Source organism: Natator depressus, chromosome 12 (assembly GCF_965152275.1).
Source record: "Natator depressus isolate rNatDep1 chromosome 12, rNatDep2.hap1, whole genome shotgun sequence".
In the NCBI taxonomy this organism is placed as follows: Eukaryota; Metazoa; Chordata; order Testudines; family Cheloniidae; genus Natator; species Natator depressus.
In genome coordinates, this window is record NC_134245.1 from 997038 (window position 1) to 1020890 (window position 23853).

Below are 23853 nucleotides of genomic sequence, written 5' to 3' on the forward strand. Positions count from 1 at the left end.
TATTCTTGTCAGCAAGTTAAAGTAGTATGGGCTGGATGAATGGACTGTAAGGTGGTGTGACAGCGTCGGGCCAGATGGCTATAGGAGAGTAATAGAAGGTAGATATATTAGCCCCAGGCTAAGTAGGTCCCTTTTCCCTGGGTAAGGGAACAGGGAAGGTTCCAGAATGATCAGGAACCTTCTGGAGACAATTAAGACAGGCTGATTAGAACACTTGCAGCCAATCAAGAAGCTGATAGAATCAATTAAGGCAGGCTAATCAGGGCACCTGGGTTTTAAAAAGGAGTTCTCGTCAATTTGTGGTGTGCATGTGAGGAGCTGAGAGTGAGAACGCGGACTGTTGGAGGACTGAGGTGTACAAGCATTATCAGACACCAGGAGGAAGGTCCTATGGTGAGGATAAAGAAGGTGTTGGGAGGAGGCCATGGGGAGTTGTAGCTGTCACACAGCTGTTCCAGGAGGCACTCTAGACAGCTGCATTCCACAGGGCCCTGGGCTGGAACCCGGAGTAGAGGGCAGGTCCGGGTTCCCCCCAAACCTCCCAACTCCTGGTCAGACACAGGAGGAGTCGACCTGGACTGTGGGTTCAGAAAAACGGCCAAGCTGAGGGCTGCCGTGAAGCTCCAAGCCGAGCAAATCTGCCAATAGGCGCAAGACCCACCAAGGTAAAGCAGGAACTTTGTCACAGTGGATAGAAAGCTGGCTAGATTGTCGGGCTCCACGGGTAGTGATCAACGGCTCCATGTCTAGTTGGCAGCCGGTATCAAGCGGAGTGCCCCAGGGGTCGGTCCTGGGGCCGGTTTTGTTCAATATCTTCATTAATGATCTGGAGGATGGCGTGGATTGCACCCTCAGCAAGTTTGCAGATGACACTAAACTGGGAGGAGTGGTAGATACGCTGGAGGGTAGGGATAGGATACAGAGGGACCTAGACAAATTAGAGGATTGGGCCAAAAGAAATCTGATGTGGTTCAACAAGGATAAGTGCAGGGTCCTGCACTTAGGACGGAAGAATCCCATGCGCTGCTACAGACTAGGGACCAAATGGCTCGGCAGCAGTTCTGCAGAAAAGGACCTAGGGGTTACAGTGGACGAGAAGCTGGATATGAGTCAACAGTGTGCCCTTGTTGCCAAGAAGGCCAATGGCATTTTGGGGTGTATAAGTAGGGGCATTGCCAGCAGATTGAGGGACGTGATCGTTCCCCTCTATTCGACATTGGTGAGGCCTCATCTGGAGTACTGTGTCCAGTTTTGGGCCCCACACTACAAGAAGGATGTGAAAAAATTGGAAAGCGTCCAGCGGAGAGCAACAAAAATGATTAGGGGACTGGAACACATGTCTTACGAGGAGAGGCTGAGGGAACTGGGATTGTTTAGTCTGCAGAAGAGAAGAATGAGGGGGGATTTGATAGCTGCTTTTAACTACCTGAAAGGGGATTCCAAAGAGGATGGATCTAGACTGTTCTCAGTGGTAGCACGACAGAATGAGGAGTAATGATCTGAAGTTGCAGTGGGGGAGGTTTAGGTTGGATATTAGGAAAAACTTTTTCACTAGGAGGGTGGTGAAACACTGGAATGCGTTACCTAGGGAGGTGGTGGAATCTCCTTCCTTTGAAGTTTTTAAGATCAGGCTTGACAAAACCTTGGCTGGGATGATTTCGTTGTGGATTGGTTCTGCTTTGAGCAGGGGGTTGGACTAGATGACCTCTTGAGGTCCCTTCCAACCCTGATATTCTATGATTCTATACTTTTTTTAAAAAAATGGGGCTTTTTTCTCTGCTTTCTGGTTTGAGAGCCTTTGGGGAGCACTGAGGCTTGAAAACCGGACCTTTCTCCACAACCATGAGGCTTAGAAATTCACTTTCAAAAACAAAGGCAAGCCTAGAGTTTCTCCTAATCACATGACTCCAGGAGCTGGGGCTTCCATAAGAATACCAGGTATCATGAGGCTCGTGATAAAATAAGAAAGTTGATAGCACTGCAGCTAGCAAGGAGCTGGAAGTTTGGCCCCGCTGTACCCTTTCTCCTATAAGACGCTTTCAGTAGCTAGCCCTGACTTCTTTCTTTCGTTTGAGTTGGACTGTGTTGTTTTTTACCTTTTTGGAGCTTTAGGGCTTTTCCTGCTTACGTCCACCCCTCAAATATTAGGGTGTGTCCCATTTGGCAATTTCTTAATCTTTGAATGGAACCGTCTTGTAAAAAGAAATGAAATTCTCATGCCTGCAGTGGTGATGTACTCCCCGCCCCCAAAACAGTTAAGCATTTTTGACTCCCAGTTCAGGTTTTATGTCTGCATGTAGCAATGTACAAATGTTTATCAGCCCCCAAAGTCCCACATGCTGCCAGCGCAAGCTCACCACTAGCTGACACTAGATTGTGTGCAGTCTGCACGATTTGTCTTTCCATGGAATGGCAAAGCAATTGGTCCATTGGGTTTCAAGAAACCCTCACTTATTTCTTGTTGTAAAGATACAGTTGTGCTAGGCTGGAGAGGCCTGCTTTAATTCTGGGCAGTCTTTCTCTTTTAGTTCTCTCTTCTTTTTTTGCTGGACTTTGCAAACATCTGCTGATGGGAAGCAGCATGTTTTGTTTTGAATCTGAACATTTACAAGCCTGTCAGATGCATTGTTCTTTCAATCCCTTTCTGCCCTGCCCCCATCTTGGCTCTCTTGCCTTGTTTTGATCAGAGTACGGCATTAAGCTGACACAGTGGGAAGCTGATCAAAATTGAAGCTCAGGCATCTATCAGACCACCTCTGTCATTTTACGTGGGCACACTGATGAAGCCTGGCACCCGTTTGCTGGAAGATGAGCGCAGGGCACGTTCTCAGGATCTGCTGCGTAGGATGTTACACGCTCCATGCAGTTATACTACCGCAAGGCACATAGGGCTAAAAAAAAAAACAGTGTGGGAATTGCACCAGTTGCTGTATCATCCAAAGTCACTCACTTTGAAATCCCTTTAGTCTTGGAACAATTCCATTACCGTTACTTTTTATACGCAATTTGAAGCAGCTTCTCGGCTGGCTAGAAATGAGTCAAGGCATCAGTCTGGAGGGGATATCGTAACCAAGCCATTCCCAGAATACTTCAAGGCTGCTTAGAACTGGAATTCTAAACAAAGGAGCTGCTATTAAACAAAAGGGGATGGAGTTTGCCTCCATGAAAAGAGAGGAAGAATTTCTGTTCTGTGCGCCAGCAAATTTTTTTTTTTAATAAACTCAATTAGCAATTAAAATCTGAATAGTTTGGCAGGAAGGAATATAGATGTTTTTAAGGTAGCACAGTGGAGTAATTTTGTGCAGATGATTACAGCTGCTCCTACCTTTTCTCAGGCAAATTCCTTTTAAGTAAATTCTGTTCCAGGCTTAATCCCAGCCTAGAGCTGTGGTGGCCGGTGGTTTGATTTTAAACATTTGACCAAACTCCCTTGGTCTGCAGGAGCTGAGCGCTTAGTAGCTTTGAAAGTCAATTCTCGTTTATTTCCATGCCTAGCTATAGACGTCACTGAAGGATGTTACTCAAAATTGTCACCAATGTTAGTGAGCTGAATTTAGCTAAAACACTAACAGAGTCCACTGCTACCTTGTGGTATATATGCCAGATTGGACCATGTAATTAGAGCCAGGGGAGGTTTTTTCAGCAAATAAAAAAATTTCCAAAAATGCATTTTGTGGGGCACAGAAATTTGGGAATTTGGCAAATGGTTTCAGCTCAAAAAATGATTTGTTTTTAAAGTTGAGGGGGTGTGTTTTGACCATTTCAAAATAAAACATGTTGACTTTTCATTTCAAAATGTGTCCTCTTGATTTATATTTATAGATTTATATATATATAAAAATCTAGATTTATATTAAAAACCCAAACAAAGGGAAACAAACACCGGGAAATGAAACACAGTGATTGATTGATTGGTTTTTTGGGTCAAATAAAACATTTGTTCAACCTACAATGAAATTTTGGGTGTGCGAGGATTACATTACAGTGAGGAAAAAAAACCCAAACGATGCAATTACAGCTCAAACTGAACAAAAAAAAATTTTTTTTTTAATATTTCGGTTCCCCTGCCCCCTTACCAAAAAATTGATAATTTGCTCAGCTTTACAGGCAACAAAATACCACTGAATCTGTCCTTTTTTTCTATCTGCCATTGGTATGCCAGTCTTACATGGACAGCCATATAAGAATACCAGTTGTCTGACCCATTGTGTAAACACAAGTGTTTGTACTGATTTAACTATGTTAGTTTAGAAACAGATCTAGTTAATTCAGAACACCCACTAGCATGGACAAAGTTATAGCGATATGAAGGTGCTTACACAGATAGCTTATTGTCTTAATATGCCAATGCAAGCACCTTTATACATCCATATTGGGGGTCTGATCTAACTGTATCTGTTTTCTAAACTGGTATAGTTAAATCAGTACAAAACTGGTGGGTTGACCAACCCACAGAGTTTATAGACTAAAAGGAAGAAAAACACCTTGATGGTGAAATTATCCCACGAATGGTGAAAGAAATGAAATTCAGCACTTCTATTTGACATGTGCCATTAATTTAGAGGGTTGTTTTTTTCACAGTTTATTTTTATAAATGTTTTAAATACATCACAAAAATATAAAGGTTTGGGTACACCAATGTTCAACCTCACCCCATCTGTGCATATAACATAATAAATCAGAGGATTATTTATTTCCCTTGTATTTAAAGTGGCTGGTGTCCACCCAGAAGTTGCATTGATACAAGTAAAGGTGTGATGTTTCACTGATTTAGTTTTAAAGGGGTGCAGCGGTGTGTACAGGGCAGACCCTAGACCCGTGGTCAGGTGTGAGAGGAGGAATAGGTGGTTAGAAGTGGGTTGGAATCATTGCTGTCCTCACAGTATCAAAAGCCAGGGCTGCTTCACTTAAATCCCCATTGATGTGCATGCACAATCATTATAATGTAGTTAGCTTGCCTGCTGTGTCTGCTTTAGAAATCTCTGCCAATCAGAGTATGTCTTCACTGCAGAGTTAGCCTGGGCTAACCTAGCCCTGGGTGTCCCCACTGCAAGCCCTACCCAGGCCAGATCCATGTAACCACATCCACAGTGTCTCTGGACTAGCTCGTGGGCTGGGATGGATGACTGATGGGGTATCCCATCGTTCTTAGCAGCATATGAAGCTGGGCTGCTCTGTGAATTCGTTTGCTAGCTGTTGCCCCTTATCCCCTCTTTCATCCACACAGGAAAATCTCTTTCCCAGGCTTGAGCTGGGTTTCTCTTTGGCCAAGCTGGCCACCTGCCTACTTTGCAGTGAGAACGTAGGTTATAACAGCCTGACGCACCATCCTGTAAAGGAGCCAGAGTTGGCCCTGGCCTATGTGCAGTTTTTGTACTGGTGGAACTGAGGGTATGTCTTCCCTAGCAATGTTAAAGCACTGCTGCGGCAACACTTTAATGTGGCTGTGTAGTCACAGCAGCTCTCCCAGCGTTGTAAAAAAACCACCCCCACAAGAGGCGTAGCTCCCAGCACTGTCTACACTGCCACTTTACAGCACTGACACTTGCATCGCTCAGGGGAGTGTTTTTTCACACCCCTGAGTGAGAAAGTTTCAGCTCTGTAAAGTGGCAGTGTAGACAAAGCCTAAAGGTGGGGGTGATTTTGCACCAACATAATTATACCAGTATGGTCCCTTACTGTGGATGTAGTTATACTGGTATAAAGGGGCCTGCTACCAGGATAACTTATTCCCTACACCGCTGGGAGCACCTTCTTGCCACTTTAGCTGTGTCCACACAAGGCTTTAACTGTGCTGGGGCACTTTGACCGTGTAGACAAGCCCTTAGCAACTATTTTTAAAAGGCTCCAGGGAAATATTTTCCTTCGTCCCGCCAGCAGGAAGTGTGCTCTCCATGGCAGCAGTCTCTTCCCAAAACATTCTGAGCTGGGCAGGAAACTCCCATCCATTCCCTGATGAGGTTTTCCTGCTGAGAAAGGAAACTTGCAGGTCAGAGGCTCACAGACTTTAAGGTCAGAAGGGACCATCATGATCATCTACTCTGACCTCCTTCACATTGCAGGCCACAGGACCTCACCCACCCACTCATGTAATAGGCCCCCTAACCTCTGGCTGAGTTGCTGAAGTCTTCAAATCATGATTCAAAGGCTTCTAGTTGCAGAGAATCCATCATTTACTGTAGTTCAACCCAGCAAGTGGCCTGTGTCCCATGCTGCAGAGGAAGGCGAAAACCCCCCAGGTCTCTGCCAATCTGATCTGGGGAAAATGCCTTCCCACCCCCAACTATGGCTGTAGTTTGAGCTATGTGTTTGCCACATAGCTTTCCAGAACCGTGCTTCCGAAAGGCAAATCAAAGATGGAGGGGGACTTTTGTAAAGCGTTTATAAAGCTTGAACGGTCGTCTGCACTCATAGGGATCACTGGACTGGGAGTGAGAACGGGGATCTCTGCCATTTGCTTTCTGTGTGACCTTTGGCAAGTCATGTTGCTGCTCTCTGTCTCAGTTTTCCCCATCTGTAAATTGAGGGTGATGATGCTGACCTCCTTTTTAAAGCACTTTGAGATCTACTAATGAAAAACACTGTAGTTTACCCCTCTACCTCAGTTTCCCCATCATGTCAATGGGGATCATGCTGTTTATCCCCCTTGGTGAAGTGGTTTGAGATCACAGGAGAAAAGCACTATGGAATAGCTAGGGTGCATTGTATATCTTGAAAAGTACCATGTAAATCCCCTGCACTGGATTAATATATAAATACAGCAATAAAATACAAGTCCGAATCTTAGCGTGGCAATCTGACCTTCTGTCAATCGCTACCACCAGGAAGTTGGAATGACATTTTGTCTTCTGTAACAAATCTTTATTCCCCGCTGACTTGACTTAGACAAAAATACATCCAGCTCTGACTGTGCCACTAGCAAGCCCTGCCACTGCCTCGAGCAGTCCTCACCATGTCAATGATAGCCTTGCGCTTGGCCTGTCATGTCCTTCCTTGGGTCTCTGTGCTGATGAAGCCCACATGTCATCATGTCTGAAGCCTGGCCACTGGCCTCTCCAGGTGTAGCAGTCTGCCCGTCACAGCCACCGTCTGGCAGCCCCTTTTATTTTTGTAATGATGGTGAAAGATCTAAACTCTGTTCCTCGCAGAGGTGACAGGTTCCAGGGTGTGGGAAGGAGGGGTGGGGAGATATTGATTCCCAGTCCTCTGTACTAATCACTGGTTAGACTGCTACTTTTGTACTTCTTTTAAGAGCCCTGGTGAGATTTAACCCAAGGGGAAAAGTCTGTGTGGTTTTGATGGTTATGCAAACGTTCCTTTCTCTGAGACTGGTAATCCACTAGGGTTTCAGCATTGCACATTCATTTTCGTTACCATCATTATTCATTTGGAGAGGAGCATTCATTCGATAACTGACACGTCTGGGGAGATGGGTATGTATGCCTGCACAGTCTGTCACGACTGTTCAGCATATTGCAGTAGCCCCTTGCGGCCTCGACCAGGTTGGACCCCATTATGCAAAGCTCTGTACAAAGACATACACGTATAAAATAGAATTGTACATATCTCATACCCAGAATCCCTCCTGGCATTTCCACGGTATGTGCCATTCAGTCCCCATGCCAGGATGGATTGATTTAAATCAAGGCAATTTAAATCATCCATTTTTTAAATCAACTTTTCCATTTGTGCATCAGTTTTTTTCTAAAGAAAGGTGTGCACTCTCATTAAAACATGTTGATTTACAAGTAAGTAGAGCTTTTACGCTATATTTGGTACATCTGTTTGCTTCCTCGGTGGGTTCACTATAACTATGTCAACTTATTTAGGTAATGATATGTCACGGAGTCACCGGGCGATGCTTTGGAACTACTCCATACGAAGCCAGTCAGGACTCTGGGGGAGCATGCCCCCTCTCTCTGAGCATACTGTCTCCAGGGCAAGAAGTTTACACAGCTTCGACCTTCCTGGATCTGAACCTCGGAATATTCAGCATCCTCTTCTCACACTGTGCGCTTCCCACAGCGAGTCCTCACAAGCAGGGCTCCTGGGGAAGCCAGAGGGCCCTGCACCTCAACTCTGCAGTCAGACGTGACTCTCAGCCAGCCAGTAAAACAGGAGGTTTATTAGATAACAGGAACACGGTCTAAAACAGAGCTTGTAGGTACAGGGAACAGGACCCCTCAGTCAGGTTCATCTAGGGGGGTAGGGAGCCCAGACCCCGGTTCTGGGCCTCCCTCCATTTCCCCAGCCAGCTCTAAACTGAAGCACCCTCCAGCCCCTCCTCTGGCCTTTGTTTCTTTCCTGGGCCAGGAGGCCACCTGATCTCTTTGTTCTCCAACGCCTTCAGTTGGCACCTTTGCAGGGGAGGGGCCCAGGCCATCGGTTGCCAGGAGACAGGGTGTCAGCCATTCTCTGTACAGACAGCATCACATCTGCCTACTGCTCTGCAACAATCACACACCCTTATCCCACCACCTACATACTTAAGAAAGGCATAGGGGAAACTGAGGCACCCACACAGTATTCGGAGAAAACATTAAGAACATTTCCACTTCGTCACATGACATCACTTAATATTTTCAGATTCTTATTAATTGTGCATTTTTAGCACGTTAGAAAATGGTGAATGAGATATTGCTTATTTACTAGATAATTAACTTTTTGCTCATGGTTTGTGTCAAGCTGCATTAGGATGGTAACTGGAATTTAAAGAAATACACAAAACAGCATATACAATTTGTTTTTATGAAATATAACAACCTTAAATGTTTTGAATACATAAACATCTCTGATCAAAACACGTTTCAGATATACAACCGAATTATAATAAGTTTAGGTCTTAACATTTTTCTATTAAATTCAGATTTCATTTTAAACAGGTTTATTTTAAAAAAGAAAAACTGATTCTAATTGAAATAACAAAATAAAAAAATCCGATTCAAATTAAAAAAATACTTCAATTTTTATCCACCTTGCTCCGATCGCTAGGCTTGGACACTGCATCCATGTCCTGCTCCTTTTTGTCTTTTTCAATTGCAACCTCTTTGGAGCACAGCAGCCATGTTTTCCCATATGCCTGCACAGCACCTAGCACGTTGCCTATTATAGTCTTAAAAAAAAAATTAAATGTAACCTTTTTTATTCATTGAGTGCCGAAAAGTGAGCCTGGCAGCATGCAGATGCTTAAAATAAGTCCCTGGCTCAAAGGGTTTTCAGTCTAGTAAATTACATGATGGAAGAGAGATAAAATGGGGGATGGGAGTGGGGTGGGGAGGAAGAGAGGACAGTAACAAGACTGTACAGTTAATTATCAGTGTGTGCATAGCACAGTGGATGTAAGAGGACGTTTTCAAGAGCACAGGGCAGTTCAGTGCCCAAGTCCCATCAAAAGTCAGAACTGCCCTGTACTTTTCAATATCTCCTCCTTAAAAACAAACCACACAGACCTATCAAATAAATGACCTACGAGGAAGTTGTCTTGGCCAGCTCCCATCCTGAGTGTGTCGTGGTAGTGGTAGGTGGTTCTGATGGGGTGAGCATGTGTGGGGGCGCAGCGTGGAGACAGGCTCCAATGCCTCACACAGAACTCACCGAGGCTGGTATCATTAGCAGAACAGGTGGAAAGGAGGCAATTTCGTCTCCTGTTGAAGTAAATAGCAAGGCTCCCATTGGGCTAAATTCAGTGGGAGGTTTGCTACTGATTTTGATGGAGCCAGGACTTGCATGGGGAGTAGCATGGCTATGGTTGCAGTAGTCAAAATTAAGTGTCTCTTTATAGCAGCTAAGACACATCCAGCAGTTTCCTGCAGTGTCTTTGGGAGATGCAAATGAATTAAGTTTAAATAGCTTTGGAGTCCATTGTATTCTAAATGCAAAGTTCATGTGTTATTGTGGGATTATGTGTAACTCCTCTAGGGGAGAGATGTGGCCACTGGAAACCTTAGGAAGTATTGTGAGCTTCAAAGCATGCTTTTAAACAATGTGCCAGATGAGAAGGAACTTTCGAGACAAACCACGGTAAGTGGGTTTCCTAGAAAATACCTGGGGGGAGGCAAATGCAAATTCTCACCTGGACTCAAACTTTTGAAGCTTCGCCTGAGGAGAGAAACATTGTCTTGCTGATTGCACCCCACTGTATGAAGGAAAGGCTAATCTATGAATGGGTGTGTTTGTTCTAAAAGCTGTTATGAACTTGCAATCACAGAAAAATCCCATGGTGGGGTTGGAAGGACTGTTCACCTGCCTTTGTTGGAGTTGGGATGATCTCTAGTGAGTTTATTAGCATGTGTGTAGGTTCTTTTACTGTTTTAAATGTGTTTTCTATGCAGTGCTGACAAATAAATGTGCTTGCTTTAGAAAGAGCTGTGTGGTAACTTGTAACTCTGGGCAATTGTCCTGTTTGTAGCCTCTGAGGAGAAAAAAAAGCGCAGACAGCAGAAGGTTGTCTAGCTTGCTGCGGAGCTCACAGTGTAGGCAGGGAACTGTGCAGCCTGGAAAAACCCCGTTCAGGAGGGAGAGAGACGCAGGTCTCTGCCCTAGAGAGGTGACAGCTGAGAAGCCGGGACCATGCTGTACCATGAGGGGAGCAATAGAGGTTGCCCTGAACTGTGACAGAAGCAATGTAAATTCCTTTTTCTCTTGAATTCTTAGCATGCAAAGGCCAGATCTTCAGCAAGTCAGTGCTGATCCTCTGAAGTCAACTGAGGCTCTGAGCCCAGGTATTTAGAGTCATGCCCCCCCCTTGAGATAACGGCACACTCAAATGACCAGTTGACTGTCTGGCATCTCGGTAATCGGGCAAGCAAATTATGTTACAGGTGTTTCTAAAAACACCTGCGCCCAAATACGTGACTCTTTTTCAAGTGCTGCTTGGCCTTTGCCGCTGCTGTTGAATTGTTCAGGTGATTGTGCATCACCCGAAGCACTTTTCGGTGGGATCAAAAGGTGCCGTCGGTGATTGGCTTGCGGAAGGGGTGGTAGATGAGCCCTTCATGGCTGATGCCATAAAAGTAGAAGGCTGCTAATAGACAGGGGGGCTATTAAAGTAATGGAGCTGAATGCAAATGTGTGGGTGTGCAGACACGACACACCTGGGCTGCAAGGCAAATCAGATGTCTCCCCTTCTCCTTAATTGGTGCAGGAGACTTCCCCACACTTCGGGGAGGTTATGGCCTCTCTTGCCCCAATAGCTGTCTGACTTAAACATTCATTTTGGCCTGCAGCTATCCCACCTTGTGCTGTGATCCTGGATTATCCCCTAAGCTAAGCAGGTCAGGTCAGCTCTTGCGTGAAAGACCTCCGAGGAGTGCACTGGGATTGCAGGAGGAGCTGATGAGTCACTAGGTGGCAATCGTCCCTCTAGAGCCAGTGCTCCACCATGCTGCTTTGGAGGGCACTGTCCTGCTGGCAATGCAGGCTTGTCAATGGGAAATGCTAACCGCATCAGTTGCCAGACACCCCACTGGACTTTCAATAGAAGTAAAGTTACTCTGTTGGTGGGATTACAGGCACAGAATTGCACCCACTGGGGTCTGAGCATGTTCCTTGACTTGATCTGTCGGCGCTGTCAGGGTATAAACACTCGACAGCTGCTCCCACCTGGGCAAGCAGAGTGTGTGGAAAGGCACAGATATCTGACCTGGCAGGGTTTTCCTCTCACTATGCTGCCCTGACCGACCCTTTCCTTGCTGCCATGCTTGGCCGGCGTCCCCTTCATCCTACAGTCTGGGTTCCAAAATAAACTTGTTTAAAACCTGCCAACTATGTAACTGCATCCACCCTCTCCCTTTTATCTCAATTTCCCTCTGAAGTGTTCCATTTCCACCCACAGCTTAAGAGCACGTTGGTTGGGTTTGGGGCTTTTTAAACACCTGCTGGTCAGAGAACGTGCTAACCCCTCCCCACGCCCCCAGCCATTGCCAGTTTGGGAAACAATGCCAATCAGGGAAAAGAAATGCCAGCCAGTTTTGTCTGTCTCTATGAGCCTCTGGGTTAGCACACATACAACGCGCTTATCACTTTGGTCTGGGAACGCAGTCTAGAGCTGCACCTGACGGGCTTGATACATCACCAGGGCAGCGTGTGGGGATTTGCCATCCCAGCAGAGAAGGACTCTTTGCACCTGTTGGTGGGGGAGACTGCTACAAGGCAACTCACAGAGCGGTAGAAGCCAGCGCTTTGCCACGGTGGCCTGGCACCTTTCTGCTGCACCCTTACTGCTATGGGGCGCATCGGAGCTTGAACTGGTCTGGGAAGAGCAAAGGAACATTTGCTGTCACTTGTGCCAGCATTGTGCGGGGCAAGATTTGATCACAGAAGATTAGGGTTGGAAGAGACCTCAGGAGGTCATCTAGTCCAACTCCCTGCTCAAAGCAGGACCCACCCCAACTAAATCATCCCAGCCAGGGCTTTGTCAAGCTGGGCCTTAAAAACCTCTAAGGATGGAGATTCCACCACCTCCCTAGGTAATGCATTCCAGTGCTTCACCACCCTCCTAGTGAAATAAATAGTGTTTCTTAATATCCAACCTAAACCTCCCCCACTGCAACTTGAGACCATTGCTCCTTGTTCTGTCATCTGCCACCACTGAGAAGAGCCGAGCTCCATCCTCTTTGGAACCCCCCTTCAGATAGTTGAAGGCTGCTATCAAATCTCCCCTCACTCTTCTCTTCTGCAGACTAAACAAACCCAGTTCCCTCAGCCTCTCCTCATAAGTCATGTGTCCCAGCCCCTGATCATTTTCGTTGCCCTTCGCTGGACTCTCTCCAATTTGTCCATATCCTTTCTGTAGTGGGGGACCCCAAAACTGGACTCAGTACTCCAGATGTGGCCTCACCAGTGGTGATAGAGGGGAATAATCACTTCCCTCGATCTGCTGGCAGTGCTCCTACTAATACAGCCCAATATGCCGTTGGCCTTCTTGGCAACAAGGGCATGCTGCCGACTCATATCCAGCTTCTCGTCCACTGTAATCCCCAGGTCCTTTTCTGCAGAACTGCTGCTTAGCCAGTCGGTCCCCAGCCTGTAGCGGTGCATGGGATTCTTCCATCCTAAGTGCAGAATGTGAGAGGCCAGATCCTCAGCTGGTGAAAATCAGCCTATCTCCATTGCCACCAGTTGGCTTTAATGAAGCTACGTCTCTTTGTACCAGTGGGGGAGCTGAGCCGAAGCGTGCCCTGTGCATTGCCAAGGGGAGGTGCCTGGCACAGGGAGGGTGCAGGGAGCTCCTGGAGGCACTTATTGAATTGGGGGGGTGGCAGGTGTTGTAGTGGCTGGCTGTATGGCTGTAGGGGAGCACTCTGGTGGGTGCCGAAGTGATTGGCTCTGGGAGGGCTTTAATTGGGTGGGAGGAAAGGAAAGTGTCTGGTTCTAGTGGGAGGGGGTGGCAGTGTGGCTCTGGGAGGTAGGAGAGGTGGCTCTCCAGGGTACATAGATTTTTTGTTTCGTATGCGGAGTGGTGAATCTGGAGGGGTTTCTGTGGAGAGCCGTGCAGGCAGAGGAGGTGAGAACCAGGCTGCTGGATAACTGTTCCCTTGCACCTGTGCTGCTTATCAGAAAGCCTAATTGATGCTCTGAGGATGATGCTTTGGTGCTGTGAGAGCAGACAGACTCAGCCCACTGCCCTGGAGGCTTGGGAGCAGAGGAGAAGCAAATCCAAGACAACTTGGTTTTCCCTTTAAAGGTGACAGCTCCCTTTCAAGTGCTTCCTCTGCCTCCTCTACAGAGCTGCCTGGCTGCCTCTTGACTGAAGAAATATAGCGAGTGTACGAAGTGTCATTTCCCCCCACACACAACCCTCCCAGGCAGGAAGTAACTGATGCCGCCTCCCCACTGCAGTGTTCACTGGGGCTGTGCTCAGCACACCTGAAGAAATTGCTTTGGCAGGTGATGCCCTGACAAGCTGTCGCAAGACTCCCAGCATGCTTTGTGCTTACATCAAGGACAATGAGTGTGTCCATTCATACTCCCTTTCTTTCAGCTTCCAGGGAGCACAAAGACGCTCCTAACTCTCGCTCTAGGTTGTTTTTAGAAAGCCAATGTGACTCATGTTTCAGGGCCTCAAAATCCCTGTCCTGCTTTCGTGAGAGCTTCTCAACTCGCTGACCTGCATGGTCGGAGCCATTTGTATCTATTCCCATCATCTGATGGTGAGCACACGTTTCCTCTTGAAGTCTGATGGTGTAACCAAATCCCTGAGCTGCAAGAAATGGACACACTCGCTGGAAATCCCAGCCCCCCACTGGAAGATGGGCTTCAGCTCAAAAAACACAGGCCAGTCCCAGCTGAGCTGCGGGAGAGCCCCCATGTCTGTTGTAATAACATGTCTTTCACCCTCTTTAGGGAAAGCTGGCAGAGGGTCCTATGACGTTCCTACAGACAAAGCTGGTACATTAGTGTGAGTCGGGCAGTGGCACGTGGGAAGCAGTCGCCAACTCTTGGTGATGGGACTTAGACATTTAATAAATTTAAGGGAAACTCTTGAACGTTGGCCTGGAGCCGCTGCCCTGCCCCTCCCATGCCCCCAGCAGCGTGAATGGGACTCTAGAGCTGGTCCTTTCCAGAAAGGCGTGACATGTTAAAACAATCCCGACCCCACCGCTTCCCAAGCATATGATCAAACAATCCATTTCAGTGGCTGCAGCTCTTGGGGGAATTCAGGGCTGGACAAAGGTGCTGGGTGGCAGGTCTGGAGACCGAGTACCTCTGTCTGCCCAGCCAGAGGGCACAGGCTGGGCAGCGGCAGTGCACACAACTCTGCACCGTTCCATCCAGGGGCTCCCTGGGCCTCCATTCTGGGTAAGAGGAAAGAGTCCTCGTGTGGCCCTTCCACCCTGCCCTCTGCGCAAGGTGAATTTAGCAAAGCTAGACTGGCATGGAGACTTCGCTCTTTCACACAGGCCACTGCTCAGCCCCCAGATGGTGAGGCTGGGACACTGCTAATCTGAACTAGAAAATGTATTTAATTAGACTTAAATACATAAAAATCCACCTAAACTAAGGCTGTCAGTGCCTGGGAAGAGAATTAAAACTACAATCAATGCAAATACCGGCTGATGGCCTCCCCATCCTTCTCTTTCACCCCTTCACCAAGCAAAGAGCCAGTCCTCAGTAGTATCAACCACCTCACCTGGAAGCCCACTGAGACGCCCACCTACCAAAATCCAGGCCCTCCCCCCACAAGGATCCTCTGCCACACAGACGAGGAGAAAAGGCTGTGGAAGCTGCTCTCAGATATTGGTACCTTGAGCCACCTGTGGGAGTAGAACGGCCAGCCACCAGCCGGAGTGGCCATGAAAGAGGAGCCTGGAGCTGCTGATAGCACTGGACCCACTATCAGGCAAGAATCCAGGAGAGGAGAGGACCAGGCGGCAGGTGAGCCTGAGCGGGGAAGCCAAGGGGAGTGGGAGATGAAATGGGGAGTTTATTTTATTAAACCCAATCAGCAATCAGTGTGTCCTCCTTGCCAATGATCTGTGTCAGCCATCGCTGCGGGTAGCACTGGGATGTTGCATCATGAGTGGCATTGTTACTTGCAGCCTGCACTGTGAATGAGTCGCAGAGCCCCTTGCGTCCAGCTGAGCTCAGCCTGCCATTGCCTTTGTGATTAGTCACTGTCCAAGCTGGAGCGACCCCAGCCTGGGTCATTTCAGCAAGTTCCTAGCCCAGGACTGGGAAAACAGGGCTTTTCTCTGAGAGGGTAACCCAGCTGTCCCACATTGCTGTGCGGGGAGCAGCTGCCCTGTGGTGAGTAATGCCCCACTCATGCTCTGTCCCCGGGGCGACCGAGGCCCCAGCGCTCCATTTGTAAGAGGCAGATTCAGAGACGTCGCCGACCAAGAACCAGCGCTGGCTTCTAGGCTGCGAGCCAGAACTGAGGATTTCTACACAACTTCTCTCTTTGTGGTGGTGCTAAGACTGCCTCTCACATGCAGGCGCATTGTCCTGGGACAAGAGAGGGTGGGCTTGCTGGTCTGCAATGCATTGGGTAAGAATCTTCCATTTAGGACAGAGAAAGTATTTACTGGCTGCATAGCTTGCCCAGCTGTGGTTGGGGTCTAATGAGAACCATTTCCTGCAGTTAAGGAAACTATTCAGCTTCACAGCAGCCCCTGCTAGGCACAAATATTTCTGTTTATTAACCCCTCTGCGCCCTTCTCCTTGCAAAATGATGATGTTCCTCGCCTCACCCACCTTTCCCCCCCACATTTAGGGATTTCCTGCTTGTTCCGCTAATCCCAGGCAGCCTGGCTCTGCCATCGCCTGGCGTATCTGCACTGTGGGAGAGTCAGGGGACAGAGCCCCTCTTTGCCCAGGCTCCTGCAGAGGTGACTGCGCTCTGTAGCAATTACTGGGACAAGCCTGCTCTGTCAAAGCTGGGTGGGAGGAAAGGCAAGTGACTGCACTTCATTAAACTGGTCGGTGCCATTGGCAAGCGCTGTGGTGGGTGGAGGCCAGGAGCGCAGCTTCCTCGACTGCACTGCGAGGGAATAACATTGCAGACACTAATTCAGGGAGAGCTAGAGAGGAGCGTAGCAGCAGGTCTAAGGTCTGATAATACACACGGCCTCTGCGGTGCTGCCTGACGTAGCTGTGATATGGAGCAAAGTGCCATCCCGTTGCTCCCCTTCGCTTTTGATTGCCAATGTCCCGTATAGACCATCAATATGGGATGCCCCCAAAGCCTTCCTTCCTCTCCACAAGCAGCCAGCAGGAAAAGGGTTAATCTGGCAATTTGGGGTTGGGTTTTCTTGTGGTTGGGACTCTGCAAAGCCCTTGAGCCCTTGCGTTTCCCCAAGAGTCTTGCGTCTACCATCCCATGCAACAGCAAGGTAAATGGGTCTTCTCGGAGGCCTTGAATTGTGCAGCCTGCTGTCCTCAGCAAACCGGGAACTGATGGTGGGATGTCCTCTCTTGTGCCTGGGCAGCGCTGTGCTCCTGCCTGTTTCAGCTCTCTCGCTACCTAGACCATTACAAAAGTGACTCCCAGAATTACTTGATTGAAGTGTTTTCTCTTTAAAACTGGGGACTTGGCCCATACCTTCCCCGAAGGTGTAGAGTGCAGTTCCAAACCAGCGTTTTTACCAGTAAATCTCCAGGTAAACTAACTTCCAGAGGCTGTTGTGGGTACAGAACAGCACAGGGCCAGGGGGAGGTTCTGTGCCTGGCTCTGGCACAGGTTCCCTTGGTGACCTTGGGAAAATCACTGAATCTCTTTGGGTGTCAGTTCTGCCCTGTGTGAAAACAGGAGAAAACCCTCCATCACAGTGGGTCTGGGAGACGTACACGACAACTGTCTAGCCACGCCTGGACATCTTTGATTGAAGGTGCTAGGGAGGGATACAGTGTTCTCTCTGCTGCAGGAGGTGGAGAGGAGTCTGGGAGTGCTTTGTGGGGGATGTAAGGTGCCCATCACCTTGGTATCAAAGCCCCACCCTAGGGCCTGAACTGAATGTGGCTCAACAGCATCCCATGTTGGTGTGCTCCATTAGGTGCTTGTAGGAAAGTCCTGGTGAGCTGGGAGATGGCCCATGGTGGAGGGACTTTCAGAGTTATGAAGGAGGCCATAGGCTAGAGTTGCATTGGTCTAGGGTGAAGATGTACACACCTGTGCTGCTTCCCAAGTCCTTTGTTTTATCTTGTGCTCCCTCTGCACGTGGGAAGGAGAAGAGGTAGCCCCCCAAAACACTTCGTGTGGGGCTGGAAAGGTCTTGTGCTGGGAGGGAGCTGGTGGAAAAACACATGGAAAACAGGTCTATAATTATAACGGGACTTTAACAAAACCACTGCGGCTCCATGCTTCATAACATAGATTCACCTGCCTTCACCCAAGTTCTCGAAACCTCCCCCTTCCATGGCCGTCCAGTGAACCAACCTGCCTCGGCCAACCATGTCTCAGGTGAGCAGGAAGGATTGCACTGTGTTCTGACGCAGAGTGTAATTCCCCATTGGCTCTCTTTGCCAGGGCAATGCCATGCTTTTAAAGATTTGCTAGGGCTTGATGGGCTTCTCCAAATCGCTGAGGATGCAGCAGCACAAAGATCTCTCCTAAAGTGGGTTCAACAGAAAAGAGGGCAAGGCAGCACCTGGGGGGTTATAAAAGGGGTAGGCAGGGGATGAGAGCTACCAGAGAGACAAGGTGGCTCCTGGGAGAAGGCTGAAGGCAGGGAAACCGCAAGAGGGGTTTGCTGGCTGATGTCCTCAAGCCAGAGAGCCAGGACTGGAGCAGCAGCAGAGGTAGATGCTGGCTGGCTCTGAGCTGGAGGGACCCAGAGAGGACTGAAGGAAGGGGGAGCAGCAGAGGAGCTCACCGGCTGATGTCTCCTTGTTGGAGAGCTGGCTCAGAGTAACCGTGAGAGGGTTGGGGGCGGAGGGATGCTTCCCTGGTAAAGATGCTCTCCCAGCGGAGAGGCTGCAGGAGTTCCTGCAGGGGAAAGTGGGGTTGCACCCTAGAAGGAAGGGCTGGGGTGGAATAGGATGCATAGGGAGCCTAGCTGTGATGGAAAACCCTGGAATATGGTGAGAGCAAGGACTGCTTGCACTGGGGTGATATGGATTATACTTTGGGATTGTCTGCACTATGTATTGTTGATGGACTAGATCTGCTTCCATGGACTTATTGGGGTCTCAAAAGGAAACTGAGGCGAGGGACCACTTGCAGGGCTGCTACGAGGCCACAAGGAGGCACGCAGGAGGAGATCAGTGGTTTACAGGGAACTGGCCAGCTGCTCCTTTCTAGTTATATCATGCTTCCCGTTTCTTATACTTATGTGGCAAGCAACCTCCTCACTTCACTGCAGAGGTGGCTATGGCTGATATGATTCATGCCACTGTGAGTGCCGCTGCTGTGGAAGCCTCAAAGGGCATCCCAGTCTCCATGCTTTTCTCTCTCCCCATCTCCTCACAAACCAGAAGACCCTGCTGTTTTGTTTATTCATGTATTAGAAGGGGACCCTTAAGCTCTGTGTCTGCCCCAGGTTGTGTATTGGGCTCCTGAAGCAGTGGCTGATACCGTTAGACCCTTAAAGCAGGGTATGGAGCCATGCCCCTTTCCCTCTCCCGCTCCCCCGCCCTTGCTGTTCGCAGTGCATTGTGAGCTTGCAGGGCAAACACAGAATCTTTTCACCTCAAATTGCTTCTGCCCATCAGATCTGCATGGGATGAGAGGCTCCAAGGAAATGTGGCTTGTTGGCTGGAGTGTCTCTGGCGCAGGGGTTGATCTGAGCAAAGGAAACCGTTCTCCTTACCCATGACCACCTGGTTCACACACAGCATTTCTCATCTCTATTTTCATTTGAGGTGGTAATGACGTCTTCTCCCAGTAAATAATGAGTGTCTGCTTCGTCGTCTCTATCAGGGTGAAGAGGCCAAGTGGCATAAGCAGCCTCCTGGGAAAGATTGGCTCCAAAAAGCAAAAGATGAGCACGCTGGAGAAATCCAAACTGGACTGGGAGAACTTCAAGGAGGAGGAGGGGATCGGGGAGGATCTGGCCATCCACAACCGAGGGAAAGAAGGGTAAGACGGGCTTTATTTAGTAGCAGTCAGGGTCTGCCAAGCACCCAGGAAACCCATCACTTCCTGCAGAGAAGCGACCAAACCCCAAAGCACTAGGCGGCTGTTGAGAGCCCAGCAGTTGATCTCTCTCTAAGGGTCCTGGGGATAGACTGTTGAAGGATGTCTGGCTGTCCTGAGCACTCCCACAGTCCCCTAAGCCATCAGTAGAATTTTCAGGCCCACCTTACGGACTCTGGCTGGCATGGCTCCTGATAGGGTGGCAAATGCAGCTTGACCAGGTTCTTTAAGTAGCCAGTCCAGCAATCTACTCACAAAAGATGGTGGCCCCCTGTACAGCTTGCACTAAGATATCCCACTTTCATAAGCACATTTTTTTCCCTTTTTAACGTCACCCAGGGGCACCATACAGGCTCCTCAGGCTTTCCTCCTCTTCAGTACAGACGCATACAAATACAGAACAGCTGTCAGAGCGCATTGCTGTTTATGACAGCGTTGGGTATTGATTGTGTGGGTCTAGCAGTGCTCACTCCAGTGCAGTTAATGTCATAAAAGTAAGTAGCGGTGTTGTAGATAAAACAGTTCATAATGCACGCCATGGGGAAGGGAAATAAGATCAGACGTGGCTTCCCTACCACAAGTGCTTCTCTAGTCTATGGGAAAATCTCCCCAGCTTAGTGGACCGCTCATAAAATGTAACCCTATGCTAAGCTGTTCTTACGCTTTGCCTACAGGAGACCTCGCAGTCTCAGGGCTCCACAAATCTGATTTTCTGTTTCAAATGGATATTTTATTACCCTTGTCTTTTCTCTTTGCTGCCTGGCCTCTAACATACCACTCATCCTATTAGATCTGCCCTGTTGGCCTCTCCAGCATAGACAGGTGGGTGCCAATAGAGCAGGGTGGGGGTGGGTGGGTCGGTGGCACTCCATCAAGCCAGAGCAAGTCAAAGAAGCTGCATTGATTTACACCAGCTGTGGATCTGGCCCTCCCGATTAAGGTGCTCATTTATCAGGCTCTGATGATGTTAGACCAGGATGGGGAAGGGGCTTTTGTGCAAGACCTGAGAAAACATCTCAACACATCGAACTCTGTTAGTGCACAGAGCTGGACTTCTCCTCTGGGGAAAAGCCCCTCTGAGGAAGGCTTACAGTTCAGATGGCATATGTCAGCATCACCAGGAGTGACAGATGTCTGCAAGCAAGGCTGTGCCAGAGCCCTCTGCTCTCTGATGGGCTCTGCTCCCCAGAATGGGTAGATGACGAGCAGTGCCAGCTTCCTACATACAAAGTCCCACCAACGTCCCTTCCTTGGCTTTGCAGGGTCTTGCCTTCAAGAGGATATAGAGGGGAGTTGAATCTCCATGCCCATCAGCCTTTGAGCTCTCTGTAGTTGCCTCTAGTGGTGCCAGTTGCTTAAAATGGTGGTGTCCAAGCGGTGGACACTTTTTTACCAGGAGCTGGACTAACAACCCACCTGAGAATTCATTCCACATGGACAACTGGGCAGCCATCAGGACTTTAGGCTGCTATTGATCTGGGCTGTATTCAAACCAATGGCATAAAATGAAAGGCTCTGGAACCTTCTACCAACCCTTAGACATTCTTCTTACCTAGAAATGCATCCTTGGTGTATGTGGGTGCAGCTCAGCTCCACTGACTGCAGTGACCCTGCACCTGCTTACATCTGGGCTGAACAGGGCTCCTGCTGTTTCAGAATCATTGCATTAAATATACTAGTTTAGCAGCATGGGGACACAGAATCTTACAGGAAATCATGACGATCCTTCAGCCTCTTTAATTGCTTGGTCCCGATTACGTCTGAATTGAAGTTACAAACTGAAAATGTCCCGCTTCCTTGGAAAGTTCTGATTTCTTGTTCTGGCACACGTACAGGGGCAATGAATATCCATAGACTTCACTCACCGCCGGCAAACCTCTCCAGTGGCATTGATGCAGTAGTCTTTAAAGACTGGAGAAGAGATCAGTGCACAGGAAAGATGAGCGAATCAGAGTAGCATCTTTAAGAGTATCTGCAAGCTTGACTAGCCTTGCTTATTAACTGCTCAAGCAGATCTCAGGTCCACTGAGCTATCAGCCGGTGGCTTTGTCATTACACAGAAGAGAAACATGGTGCCATGAAAACACGAGACTCTTCTTTTAAAAAAATCAATACTAGTCAAATGCGTAACATCAGGGGGTCACCAGATGACCCAGCTCACTTTAATCACATCCACCTCCAAGGCAGAAAGGCAGGGAGACCAAGCACATAAGTGAGCCAAAGCTACTAGTAAATGATGGGGGGGAGAAGGGGGTGAAACTGCAGCTGTTAGCCTGGCATCACAAGATCACACAAACACCACTGTCACTGGCTGCTTTTGCGATCCGGCCACTTTCTATGAGCCACTTTTTCTTTTACTATCCTCTCCCTCCCCTCAGATATTTGTCAAGTGACCTTTGTCCACAATTCAGTAGATAGTAGTTGACACAGCTCATTATAAAAATCCGAACAAGAACTATTAGGATGAGGAATGGTGCCTGTACGTGGTGCCTGCCTGGTGCTGATGAACCATGCTTCACATGTCTTTTACTAATCTTTCTGCTGCCATTTGTCACATGGGCAGGCTCTGCAGATCTCGCTGTGTAACTGAAGATGGGTTCCACCTGATTAGGAAAGCATTCCGTCACCCATGGCAAGTCAAGGCCCAGATTGTTAAGCACCAGGCAAACCCGAGACGCTATAGAAATAGTAATCGTATGTCTTATGGTCGGGGGAAGAAATTCTTCCTTTAAAAAAAAAATAACCTTGCCAAAGTCACCGTTCACATCTCAGGGCAGCTCCTTGGGCCTTCGCTTGCTTTCTCAAGTTGTTAGAAGTTGCTCCATCAGCACTCTTGTTCTGGCTGAGTGATGGAATTGCAGTTTCCTTCCTTTCATAACACAGTTCATTCTGCCCTCCGCAGCATAGCCTGCTGCAATCCCAAAGCTAAAGGGGACAAGTGGTACCCTCCGGCTACATCTAACCTGCCCTTGTCTCTGTCCTCCCCTCGTCATCAATTTTCAATCCGCGGGTTTATTTTTCATCAGCAATGGAATGTGGGTTTGTGTGCAACCCAGATTCTGTCAGATCCTCAGGGCCTGTCCTGCTTTTGAAAAGGAGACATTGAGACAGGGCAGGGGAGGAGACATCCTTTTTGCTGTAAATCTGTCACTCGACCATATTTTATAAACTTGAACATGTGGCACAGCTTCTTAACTGTGCCACGCTATGTAGGGCAGCCCCAGCAGGGGATCTGCACTAGATCTCTCCTCCTCTCCGTGTCCCAAGCAAAACTGGGGCTGTCACACTGTGTGATTGCAAGTGACTGGCAGGGGACCCAAAGTGCCAATAAAATCTTCCCAAAGGGAACTATCAGCTCTCCTCATTAGCAGAGACTTCTTTTACAGCAAATGTGCCTTTATCTGAGATAGCTCATGGTTACCCCACTTCCATTATTGCAGGTTATTTATAGCAAATCATGAATTGGGCAATGTAAGTTATTTTTTAAAAAAACAACCCTTCCCTAGCATGAGTAATTCCATGTCGTTGTGAGTTTCCAGCGCTATTTCTCATTGAATTCCTGTTCTGAGGTCTTTGTCCAGCTTGCACTGTGGCAGGCTGGGAGCTGTTAGTTCCTGTAGTTTCTTGTTTTGCATGCATATGCTCTGAAAAGCGGCTGTGGACAAATGGGTTTGTGGGGTTCCATGTTCATCTCTCAGGGACTCCAGATCAGACATGCTCCATTTACAGGCGACACGTTGGCTTTTTTTTTTTTTTTTTTTTTTGGTCCTTGTTGCCAGCCGTGCAAACTCAGCCTGGAATCGGAGTCAGGGTGGGCTAACTCTGCCCAAAGGGTTCTCGGGCCTGCTGCTGCACTGAGTGACCCATGCACAGCCCCCTAGCTTTCATTAGGTGTGCACGGGTGAAACTGTGTGGACTGTCCTAATCAATCCTGCTGCTGCACAAGAAGGATTGGCCAATACGAGGGGGAAAGGAGTCCAGGAGAGCTGGCTGTTTTTTAAAGAAGCCTTATTGAAGGCGCAGGAACAAACCATTCCGGTGTGCAGAAAGAATAGCAAACATGGCAGGCGACCAGCTTGGCTTAACAGTGAAATCTTCAGTGAGCTTTAACACAAAAAGGAAGCTTACAAGATGTGGAAACTTGGACAGATGACTAGGGAGGAGTATCAAAATATTGCTCGAGCATGAAGGGGTGTAATCAGGAAGGCCAAAACACAACTGGAGTTGCAGCTAGCAAGGGATGTGAAGGGTAACAAGAAGCGTTTCTACAGGTATGTTAG

The 23853-nt window shown here is 48.3% G+C and overlaps 1 protein-coding gene across 4 annotated transcripts in view; it reads left to right on the forward strand.

Moving 5' to 3' along the window:
• Positions 1-23853, forward strand: part of CFDP1 (craniofacial development protein 1) — a 126925-nt gene that overhangs the window by 93098 nt on the left and 9974 nt on the right. For all 4 annotated transcript variants that reach the window (XM_074969049.1, XM_074969051.1, XM_074969052.1 and 1 more), the window contains exon 6: positions 19358-19516. In XM_074969049.1, the coding sequence (XP_074825150.1) occupies positions 19358-19516 (159 nt within the window). The remainder of the gene's footprint in view (positions 1-19357; positions 19517-23853) is intronic.